Source organism: Spodoptera frugiperda, chromosome 14, assembly GCF_023101765.2.
Source record: "Spodoptera frugiperda isolate SF20-4 chromosome 14, AGI-APGP_CSIRO_Sfru_2.0, whole genome shotgun sequence".
In the NCBI taxonomy this organism is placed as follows: domain Eukaryota; kingdom Metazoa; phylum Arthropoda; class Insecta; order Lepidoptera; family Noctuidae; genus Spodoptera; species Spodoptera frugiperda.
This window is the reverse complement of record NC_064225.1, coordinates 3,555,841-3,568,398: the sequence shown is the minus strand read 5'-3', so window position 1 is coordinate 3,568,398 and position 12,558 is coordinate 3,555,841. Positions and strand designations below refer to the sequence as shown.

At 37.0% G+C, this 12,558-nt stretch overlaps 1 protein-coding gene across 1 annotated transcript; it reads left to right on the top strand.

Moving 5' to 3' along the window:
* The first annotated feature begins 6,881 nt into the window (after positions 1-6,881).
* On the top strand, positions 6,882-9,363 carry LOC118279278 (gloverin-like). Its single transcript, XM_050698505.1, has 4 exons — positions 6,882-7,043; positions 7,545-7,715; positions 8,176-8,361; positions 8,997-9,363. Exons 2-4 carry the CDS (start codon positions 7,551-7,553, stop codon positions 9,129-9,131), a joined length of 486 nt encoding a protein of 161 aa, XP_050554462.1. The 5' UTR covers positions 6,882-7,043; positions 7,545-7,550; the 3' UTR covers positions 9,132-9,363.
* Positions 9,364-12,558: the final 3,195 nt, after the last annotated feature.

Genomic DNA, 12,558 nt, shown 5'->3' with positions numbered 1-12,558 from the left:
AAACGCAAACCCCACATAACTAAATACGGCACCCAACTGCTCTAAAATCCGCAACGTTGCGAACACACAGAGCGTAGTATTCTCTAGGTAAACACTAGATCTCGGAACCATGTCCCACTTCCACGCTCACCATATGACGCTTCACAAACACGGGTATATAATGTACCTTCCTATTTGATTTGCTTGTTAAATAGGAGATTGGAATTAGTTATCTGTGTAGTGGTGGCCCGGAGTGTTAAAACGCCCGCTTCTCATGCATGAGGGTGCGCGTTTGAAACCTACCAACGGCAAGTACTAATGTGACTTTTTCCGATTTACTGTCTAAATAATCTAAGAAAGTATATGTATTTTCTCGTCTAAGATTATTTAGACACCAATGACAAACAGTGAAGGAAAACATTGTTAGGAAACCTGGGCTTATAATTCCTGTTTATATCTCCAGTGGTTATAATGTGTCTACGTGTTCCCGTGCGTATAAAAGTTTGAGTTAATGTTTGTCCGCCAATTACGTTAAAACTGCTGAACGGATTTTGATGAAATTTGGTATAGAAGTGTATGAGCTGACTTGTGTGATAGGATATGATCTATCAACTTTTTATCTCACGAAACGCGGGCGAAGCCGCTGGCAGAAGCTAGTAAACTATATGAGTACCACCACATTTTGTTCATAAGTTTTTATGTAAAAGAACATCAAAATTCTATATAGTCGTTCACATACACATGTAACCTTTTTACCTCATATTAGTAGGATCACAAAATACAGTAAACTATAAAGATATTAGAAACCAAACCTTCAAGAAAAGAGCGTATTCCAGCGTATTTTTATATTATTTTGGATATTTGGTTTCCTTTACAGCTATGTGTGATACAAAGATTCATGCTTACATGACCATGTTCACAACATGCATAGACGTTTGCCTTTGTCCAATTATTGAAACTATATAGTGCTACTTATATTACTTGCTGCGAACCAAAACATATTACTCTAGCTTCCACCATATTCATGCATATATCTGGTCGTACAAGCAAAACGCCTAAAATTAGTCTCTTACACTTTTGAACTTAAAATTAAAGTGTTAAAATTCTAAGTCAAAATCTTTACCGACGTGAAACAACACTTGCGTTGTGTAAATGAGGTTACCGGAGACCCAATTTACCCTCGTTCCTAATCTTCCCAATCCCAGATTCCCCAACAACCCTTATATTCCTAACCCCCAAAAGGCCGACAACGCACTTCCCAACAAACATTTAAGACGTCGAGTAGACGTTTTGGTAACAACTTAATGTTATTTAGTCTAGTCGTATAAACGTCATAAGGACGTTTACTCGACGGCATTTGGGCCCATTTTATATAACTTAAGGCGCTAAGAGTTTCGTATAACAGTCATATAAACACCTAATTAGTCGCATAGTAGTCATATACGCGTCGGCGATTTGACTACATGTCGTGTAGTGGTAGCTGGTGCGACGTGTATTCGATTTAATGTCACAAATATGATTTTTATATGATGTAATCGGTATGTAATGGTCCTTTAAAGATTATATTAAGAACGAATATTATAAAATATTATTTTAATGGAGTAGTGTTTTTGACAGCGGTATTTATTTTGTTTTTTTTTCTTGTTATTTGAGGTGATAAAACCATTCCATCAGTTGTAAACCATTGGGCAATCAAGTTTACTGATTAATGTGAAGTTAATTTTTAACAAATTTTTAATGCGCCTTCAAAATTTTAATGTTATCACATATTTTTATGAATAATTTACTATGTGACTGCGTTATATGACTACTATATAACTTCCCGACAAATAAGCTGCGAGTTCATTGTAAATAAATATTATAAATTTGATTTAAAAATGGTGGAAGTGGTATACAAGGTGATTATAAACCTTTAACATGACTATTTATTATATAGCAGTCGTATTATCATGTTTGTGATACTTTAGGACGTATAGAGGTCGTTCTTAAGACTAATATTCGACTTATATGTGATGGTTACTAATACTACGTTTAAACAACAATTGTCCGTATAGCAGTCGTGTAAAAGGTAATTATATGACAAAATTGTCAGTATTACGACGTTTATACTACGAAAACGTTTACACGACGAAACAGTTGTGTATGTAAGTTATAAAGATGTCGTCGTAGACACTATTATACGATGATTGTATAAAAAAGTCGTAATAACGTCTATATGACATTATAATACGACCAAAAATGTATATGACTATTCGGTCAGATAAGGTACCAGTACACGACGAAGAGTTATAAAAACTACTGTAAAATAACTTTAATACGACTCAAAGTTATATAAATGTTTGATTATATGACAAAAATGTTTGCTGGGTTGTAATGTCAAGTGTCCATGGGCGGCAGCGATTCCTTATCATCAGTTGATCTGTCTGCTCGTTTACCGTCTTATACTATAAAAAAGTCAAATGAAGATACTTTTAACAATAATGTGACATCATTAACATCATCATCAGCTAAAAGACCTCCACTATTAAATAAGTACCATACATTTTTGACTGATACAAAACAAACTGAGGAATATCTATCAAACATTTTCAGACAACACTACTTTCAACCCTATTCAGGTTCTAAACCACACCCAGAACACCACCAAATAACGCCAGAAGATAATTAGGAATGATACTCGATCGATACTAGTACGGGTATGTAACCCAAATCCATGCATTTTGTGAAATGGACCCGGGCCGGACATGTAACATGCTTCAATCACAGAGCACACTCCAGAGAGCTGTATTTACTCTACATGTTGGGTGGGATGTGTCCATTGTACCCTTGTGGGATATACTTTGTAGAGTGGTGGATGATTTGTTTGTGAAGAAGGTTGCTGTACGTTCAATGAAAACCAACCGAATACATGAGAGTTCGTTCGGCCTTCAGACTGGCCAAACCAACTTGAACCAACCTCAAACCAACCAACGTCATATTATAAGGCAGTGCATCTTCTATGTCAAGACCTTTTTTTATGAGGTGGAAAATCATCCAATTACTTCTCTCCTTGCGGGAGATGAGAGCGAGTGTCTGACTCTTCCTGACTAAAAATCGCCCCGTTCCTATTCCTGCTTTTCGAGCTGGAGCCCCTGTAAACCCGCTACGTAGTCCGCAGCTCTGGGGTACAACCCTACTGGGCCCCATCTGTGGTGGTCTGATGGCTCTTTGAGTTGATGCCGTTTGTACGGGTTTGGTTCTGGTCACTTCTTGCTCGCCATCCGTATATCCGCACTAATATCAAGACCTTGACTCCATCATTTAACGTAGTCTAGGTTTTAAACTATTAGGCGATTGGCAGTTTAATCTGTCATTCTCAAAGTTATTATGTGGTTTTTTGCGTTTCGACTATGGTTTGTTACCTGCCACCCATCATTTCCACTGCTCATGACTATTATAACCTCAATTTTATCCCTTTAAGAAATTAGGTTAAGCAAAATATCGTATCGTGCCACAATGTAACCGCGCCGCTTCCCGTGCAGCGCCGAGTCAACATAATGGATGAGCATTGCATTTGGCGAACGCCCAAATTTACTGCTAGATACAGTATGTACTGGCATATAATGTACCTGTCTAATGTTCGCTCTGTTTTGATATCGATACGCTTGTATTTTGGGTATATTTTTCAACTTATATAGTTGTAAAAAGTAAGCTTTTGTGGGAATGAAATTGACATTTTGTGGTAAGCCAAAATCGTCCTTAGTATTCTTAAGTCCTGTCGTATAAACACCATCACCACTATCCAGTATCGGATGTGCAATGCGGAAAAGAGATTTTTTAAGAGGGGTCATCCCATAATCCCGACGTTTGATAGATAGCGATAAGCGAATAGATCCCAATTAGGTCAAAAAATTGTTGCTGTTCTTCTCTTAATAGTTGGTTTTTAGACATACCGAATGGGGAATCTCTTATTACTTAATTTAAACCACATATTTGTTATCATCTTGGAAATTTATAAACGTAAGCTTCTTGATATTTTCCAGTCAAAGTCAAAATTAATTATTTCAAATAGACCGGGAAGGCACTTATTGAAGGCAAATATTACAATATTTAAAAAAATAACAAATTGTCTGTCTGTCGGTCAGTCCTCTAGTGAAGCTATTTGCTCGTTCCAAAGTGTAGATTCCAATGGAGAAGAACGAGCAAGAAACTCCATAGGTTACTCTTTTTCAATAAGGTTCACAATACAATTCTTGGTTATGTTGTTTCGTTGGTTCATATTGCATTTGTTCCAATTTATTTTGATTATGAACTTAGTTTACTATGCAACTATGCAAGTAATATCACAGTGCACCAGTATACGAGCAAATACTACTAGCAAACACCTTTACAGTCTTGTGACAAACGACTCTACGTGCTTTCTGAGACACGGCGAAACACAATAAGATTTCGCGGCTATTGTCCATTATGTATTACTATGTATTAGAAAAACTTATAAGCAATTGTTGACCAACATGGAAAGTAATTGGCATTAAACCTTGTAATTGAATTTTACACGTAATTTTTTTTGTTACGACCACAATGGTGGTAAAATAGCACCCAGTCCATATTGGTAACTTAGGTATGTATTTTTTTAAATATATGGTCCTGAATTAAAAAAGGAAAAGACTTCGACATATGTATGTGGGAAAACTGTGCTGTTTCAGAAATAGCTCCATGGAGTCCAGGCAGCAGCAGTTTTGACTTTTTTTTTTCTATGTGGAGAATAAATCATTTAATGTCTTCTCTCCCCGCCTTGGGCGTGGCGAGAGGGACTATCAAACTCTTAATGACTAAAAACCACCCCGTTCCTACTTTTCGAGCCGGAGCCCCGGTAACCTGTTACTTTGTCCGCAAGTCCTTTAATTTTGTCATTTACTTAAGACTGCAATATTTACTGTATCTTTGACAAAGTACACGAACGACTAATGCGAAAGTTAAATATTTATACTACAAAGAAAATGAATCATGCAAACATAAGAAAAAAAAAGTCCCCGTAAAAGTTATTTGAACAGTCTGTTATCGTTAGTCATTTTGTCAAAACGAAATGTAGGTATTTATGAAAACGCATTACTAACTAAAGTTACCACTATAACATGACTGTGAATAGTATTAATTTACTATGTAGTGAGAGGTCTACATATACATACTTTAAGTATAACGTGCAATTGTTGTTTACAAATTCAGATGTGTCACTGCCTCACCAGTATAACTTGGCCCTGCTTTATATAGAGATGTGAAACAGAGCGAGGTCTATTTAAAATGGACACTGGTCCAATCGTCTAGTATATCATGGCCCTGCATTATATAGAGATACGAAACAGGAGGAGGTCTATTTAAAATGGACAGTAGTGCGGTTGTCTTTTAAGAAGTGAATCCCCTTGTTATCATTTTGACCGTGACCGTGGCCTTACTAGTGGTCGTATTATGTTTTTAGTATTCAGGAAAATATTATTTACTTGTCTGTCTGTCTACGTGGTTTCTTGTGTATTTATTTATCTTACTAATTAATATTAGATTATTGAACTTACATACAATCTCACAAACATTCCCATTTAATTATAAATTGTATGTAAATTGTGTCTAGGTCTTATAAAAAAAAATAACTTAATGGTTACAAAATTGTAAACAGCTTAATAAATCTATATAGACGCAACGTTACGCCTTTTATCCCCGTAGGGATAGGCACATTACGGCACGTAATGCCGCTATACAATGTATACCTACTTTTCACCATTTGTGTTATAAGTCCCGTTTAATAAGGCGTGAGTCTATTGCCACATACCTGGCCCCAATTCCAGACAGATTCTAAGAAATTTTCGAAAAACCGAAAAAAGCCCAGTAAATCTTTGCCCGACCCGGGAATCGAAACCGAGACCCCTTGTCCGGCAGTCGCACTTACGAACACTCGACCAACGAGGCAGTATGTTATGCATAAAAGTTAATCCCCACATATCAAACAGATGACCTCATTTGACCTCGGTAGTAATTACTCGTCTAACTGTTTTACTTTTGTTGGTACAATACAATCAGCTGAGATTATGATAGCCGGGGTTTATGACCTTAGTGCCTTGTGATAAGACTCAAATCTGAATGAGATGACGTCTCTGTTAGGAAAAGGGGATTCCTATTGAAATTGTTGAAGAGAAAGTTTTGATACTTTTTTGTGTTTTAAATACTTTGACTTATTTTTTATGAAACTTTCTGGGGCACTATTTTGTTAGGGACTTGTGTCACTGACTTCTAATTTATCAGTAGATGAGCAACATATTGCTTGCATCAACTGCAAGCGGTCCTTTGGGGCCACGGGCGCATAGAGTGGGGACTCTAGGCGCCCACCCAGTGACCCCAGGGAAGACGGCGGCACAGTGGTCACGTGCTGCCGTGTAACTTGCACAGCAAGGCTCATGGGAGACACACGTCTCCCTAGGGATGTGCCGTAACAGGCGTTGCACCATGGGGCTCCGGAGCAGGTCTATTAAGAGGACCCGGTGCCCCTTACAGGTGTTGAGGGTGGCCACCGGGGAGGTTTTAGTGAGGTAAAAATCCCACACTCCCTAGTCTTTTATCCCCAGAAAGCTAGGCGCCTTTTGAAGGTTTCCTCCCGTTATCAAAAAAGGTGAGTAACATATTACTTACAATATGAGCTAACTATTATTGAGACTAATAATAGTTATTTTTTGCTGTTTTTTAAGTAGTGGAGGAGGTTAACGATTCGTCAGCAATTTCAGTGAACAGACATAAAAACAAGTTGCCGACGAATTGTTTTTTTTTTAAACAAAAGCACGTATAAACTTATTTAATCCACGATGCGCATTTTATACAATCTATCAACAAACTCGTTCAATATAATTTATAACACCAATTATCCTGTACCCGTTATTTAATCTCTCGGTTAACGAAACACAAGTTTGTGAGGAAGTCCCCTTTCCTCACCACCTTCGGGAATTCACCTCGAGTTACTGAGATGTTCTATAAAATATGGAGGTTGTGTCAGAAGTAGCATAGTCTGCTAGTGTGTTTTGAGCTGTGAAGAAGTATTTGAGGTATCATAGTAATATGTTTCTTTTTGAGTTTGGATAGATTAATGATTCCCAATCTTTTCTTAGTCACCACTCCTTAATCGGCTAGATGACTAATTCTAATTTTAATGTTAGTCTTATATTCAAAAAACATATTCTCATATTTAAAAAGATTCGACTCATATTTTTTATTTTCTTAGGGAAATAAATACTTTCGAAGAACTTGTAGGTATATCGATTTAAAATATCGCGTGACGTCACTTCTAAATGTTCTTGTTAAGTTCACGAACTGTATTACTATATTTTTTTGTGATTCAACACTCATTCACTCTTAAAAATAGCGCCTATACTTAATAGAAAAAGCGAGTTCCGTGCTCTGATTGGTTGGTTCATTCGCACCGGCATTTCTTATTAAATTATTGAATTCGACCATAAAAATGCTGCTTTTAAACAACTGTTGAAATGATTCCGTTCTTTTCTTTAAACCATTGTCACTTAATTCAACCTTTTTTCTCTCTTCTCCAGATCACCATGCAGTCCCCAATTCTTCTGTGTCTCGCTGCTATCCTAGCCTGTGTTTGTGCTCAAGTGAACAGGCTTCCAACCAATGATGAGACCAGGTTCTACAACTTTGAACGCAACGCTGGCAGGGGAAAGGTCTTTGGAACTCTTGGCAGTTCTGATTCTGGTCTTTTCGTAAGTATTTTGTTATAATAATATAGGGGATAAAAGCCCCAATTCCGCTTAGTCTATTTCTTGTTTATTTCGTGTATTTTATTTGCTACTGAATATAGGGAACCGAGGATCCTCTAACCAAATGAGTTGAACCTGCCTAGCAGTGTTACTACCCAACAATTGTACATTAGTGGTTTGGTTTACCGGAGCTAGAAAGAATTAGCAGGCTTCCGGGGCTCCAGATCAAAGCAAGGAGTATTAACGGGGCGGTTATTGTTCAATAAAAGTCTGACATTCCTCTTAACATCACACGAGGCAAGAGAAGTCTTTGGATGATTTTCCCGCTCAAAAAAGGGGTTTCTTTTTAAGTACACACGAGAGCATTTATATGAGCTTTCAACATTATTATTTTTATCGTCCCATTCATAAAATTGTAGGAAAATATATTTCAATGTAACTTATTCTCTATTTTCTCCTTCAGGGCCGAGGTGGTTACAAGCAGGACATATTCAACGACCACCGTGGTCGTCTCGAAGGTCAGGCATATGGCTCCCGAGTCCTCGGCCCAGCTGGAGACAGCAGTATCCTTGGAGGCAAGCTGAACTGGAACAACAATAACGCCAGAGCTACCCTGGATGTCCACAAGGAAATCGGCAGAGGCAGTGGTGTAAGTTGCTTTGGTATTTTCTTTAGTTCTTTCTATTGTAATGATAAGGTGACAATGTCGTGGTGGCCCGAGCAGCACTCTTAATCAACTCACTGGTTCGAAACCTACTAAGGACGAGTACCAATGTGACTTCTTCAGAGTTATTTATGTGCTTTCTAAGATTATTTAGACACTACAGACAAATAGTGAAGGAACCTGGGTTTATAATTTCTAATTACAAGTTTGAAGTCGCCAACCCGCATTGAGCAAGCGTGGTGGATTAAATGATCAAACCATCTCCATGCAAGAAGAGGCCATTGGTCAGCAGCAGCCACATATAGGCTGACAATGTGATGTATGTTGATGAAGGTGAAGAGGGATACAAATATAAGTACCGAGACTTTAACGGCCGTTGAGTGATGGCCTTTATTGGAAATCTAGGCATTTTACCTCAGAAGGGGCCAGTAGGGCCGATGTCTGAACCGGAGCTGCGGACAACCTACGACTCAAAAAGCATAATTAGAAATGGGGTGATTTTTAGTCAGTAAGAGTCTGACACTCCCTTTCACCTTCACCCAAGACGGGAGAAGCCATAGGATGATTTTCTCCCATTAAAAAGGGCATTTTACTTAATTGACTTTATCGCTTAATTTCAGATGTCCCTCACTGGTGATGGTGTTTGGAAATTGGACAAGAACACAAGACTAGTGACTGGTGGAAACTTCCAGAAGCAGTTCGGACATAACAAGCCTGAATTGGGTGCTCATGCCGCCATTGAGCACGATTTTTAAGAGTTTAGTTGAAAAGACTGTCTTATAACATGATGGATAAGTCATAAAGTCCATTGAAGGATACGTTTAAAATTGGCTGTGAAGTACATAGTACCATAAGTTATACATTTTTCTTTGTTATAAATTCGTTATTGTATTGTAAGTTATCGCATTTACTTACCAAAGCATGTATTATTTTGCAAATTAAAAGTGCCAAACTTTTTTTTGAATAAAATCAGTAATTTAAATGAAATTATTGTTTCTATTTACGGGTAAGGTATACAATACAAAACATATCAAAACTACGTTTTTATGGTATCGGCCGGTAAACTAGCAGATGGATTACCTGCTGGTAAACAATCGCCGCCCACGGACACCCGAAACACCAGTATGCCGTCTTTTGGGTGTTAGGAATTTAGAAGTTGTCAGGGAATTGTGGATTGGGAAGATTGGGAAGAGTGGTAATTGGGCTTCCAGTAACCTCATTTACACAACAAAACACAACGAAAGCGTTGTTGCACGTCGGTTTTCTGTGAGGCACTCCTGTCGAGCCGGCCCATTCGCGCCGAAGCATGGCTCTCCCACACTTAAATATTAGATAGCAAAAAACATAAACTACGTAGGAAAGGCATTGCTACAGGTATCTAACTATAATAATTAAAAATTCTATCCAAAAATAACTATTAGGTACTTACACAACAAAAGCCAAAATCAACTTTACAAAATATAACCCAAAAGTATTAAGTACCTTTAAATCCAGTGGTTCTAAATTAGGTTTCTCAAACCACAACTCCTAAAGCTTTCTACCCTGTTATCTTTAAACCCAAACCTTTCAATCCCTGGAGGTACGCACTCATCTACACACACTCGAAACTTTACAACTTATTTAATTATTCAACCGTCGTCGACGGTCGGCGCCACTCGGTAAAACTCGGGAAAACTCGGAAATACTCGGAGGTACTCGGCGGAACTCGGTAAACAGCGAAACTTTGATAATTACTGGCATTCTGTTGGAACTACGTTTGTTTTTGTTGCAGTTTTCGAATGTTGCAGTTTTAGTATGGTTTTTATGAACTATGTATAAAGGGTGTTGTTGAAACTACTCGTAATATGGTACTTAAATGTTATTATTTTAGTTTTATCTTTGCTCTTGTTCAGTTTCATCAGGGTATGTGAACCCGCTCACTAAGTTCGACTGCCAGTCAAGAAGTTGCAGATAACTCCATGCAAAGTAAGGGACGTACATATGTATTGTACTCTTGAACTTTCCAAAACAAATATTCACAAAAAGTAGGTAGCATACCTAATAAATAAGTGCGGTAATTAAAAAGGTTTATTTGGAATGTATCTACATATCCAAAAACTTTTTTTGTTAAATTAACCAATGTAATGTTTATTAATATTTTTATTTTAAACGTAAGTACCTAGTTACATACATTCTGGTCAAACACCTTTTTTGAAGTCAGTTAATCAGAATAAAGTTATTAAAACATGGGACTCCATAATATATAAAACATGCAAAACAATATATAATGTTAATTAATTTGCACCGAAGTTTTACTTTCACTAAACAAATAAAAATCCTTAAGTTACTGCCATCTATCTAAAAATTGTAGAACTATTCAGAAGCCATTTCAACTAAGAAATACTTCCTAATGGTGTGCTTTATACAAACATTAGGTTCAATATCAAAATATAATATGTAGGAGTTTTATAAAATGTTAAAAGGTAAATTTAGACAATATTTTCCAAATCCATTCTAAATCCAATCAAAATAAAGTTTATCACATTAACTTACTACGCCATCTATCAATTCTTTTCTGAACTTACATAGTACAGTTGGCTCTAAGCAACTGCAGTGGTTTGCCTCATGATGATTTCAGCAAATATTCATAGATGGCGTTATCTACAAAAACGTTTGTTTTATAAATACGATTATTTTTACCCGACTGCGCCAGAAGGAGGGTTATTTTCTATAGGTACTTATTACCTACCGCTTCTACCATTTAATAAAACCTTTTATTTATCTATTTATTGCACAATGTACATACAGAGAAGCATTACACACTACTAGTACATACATGAACCTGTTTTAAGCCCTGTACCGTTAAGTTATTCGTTATATTATTATGAACGAAGTATAAGCTTATTATCGTACCTAAAGACTTACTTTGATTACCTACCGTTTTTTTTTTATAATAAATATCCTCCTATTGGTAATCCCTCGTTTACTACTAAAACTATTCAATATTGTTCTATAGAAAAAAATAAATAAAACAAAGCTACGCTATTTAACAAGAACTAAGTAAGTAATTTGAAACAAATCAATTTATCCGGCGCTTGCAAGACTCGCTGCGGGTAGTAATCGATTAATCACGACTTGGTACTTATCGATAACTTACCCAGTACTTGTTTTTAAAGACATAACCACTATCATAAGATAAAATAATTAAAAAAAAACATTATCTGTTCTAAAACTCGTCTCAATAATTGATTGGTTGCAGATATCAAAGGGTTTTTTTTAATTGTAAGTATAAGCCGATGAACGGATTGACTGATTACCTGATGGTAAGCAATCGCCGCCGCCCATGGAAGTCCGAAACAACAGAGGCGTTACAACTTAGGTACAAGTGCGTTGCCGGTTTTTGGGATTTTCGATTGGGATGGGGAGTAATTGGGTGTTCGATAACTTCTACTCAACTCACCCAACGAAACACAACGCAAGCATTGTTTTACGTCGGTTTTCTGTGAGGTCGTGGTATCACTCCGGTCGAGCCGGCCCATTCGTGCCGAAGCATAGCTCTCCCACACTTAAAATTACAACTGATTTATAAGATAAGCAAAAGCTTACTGTCAGATAAAAAGATTAATTATGGACAAGACAGTCTAAAATCCAGTTGTTATCCATTGGATACGTACCAAAACCAAAAATATTTACCACCAATAAGTAAGTAAGCCTTCTTAAAAATTAATTAATCAAAATCATATCTTTGTAATGTGTTACATAATGTGAATGTCGGTCATTTAACATATGAATTCAATATATCCGACCGATGATTGGACGGATAGACATGTCGAGTTAATGTGACACTTACATAGATATCAATCTGTGATATTTGAGTAGTTGTATGATAAGTTGCGAGTGTGATGGACATGGAAGATAACGAAGTAGGTATTTAAGGATCTTAGTGGGTGGCGCTCTGTAGCTTTACAACTGAAATTTATACTAAAGATAAAATAGATTTTTAGTTTTAATTCCGCTTATACATGTATTTTTTAACATGCTGTGTGTAGCACCGCCCTCCCGCCCGCAATTATTTGCTCATGCAGCAGAGGTGCATCATAAAAACACACACATAACATGCAATATACCACTCGACATATGTTTCGCTCCTCCACGGAGCATCCTCAGGAGGTGTTGACTCGGCGGCTCCCGCAGCTTAAATCT

Coding starts and splice junctions, on each gene's coding strand:
- LOC118279278 (XM_050698505.1), top strand. CDS start 7,551: ATGCAGTCCCCAATTCTTCTGTGTCTCGCTGCTATCCTAGCCTGTGTT. Junction 7,716..8,175: donor GTTCTGATTCTGGTCTTTTC/GTAAGTATTTTG, acceptor TTTCTCCTTCAG/GGCCGAGGTGGTTACAAGCA. Junction 8,362..8,996: donor AAATCGGCAGAGGCAGTGGT/GTAAGTTGCTTT, acceptor GCTTAATTTCAG/ATGTCCCTCACTGGTGATGG.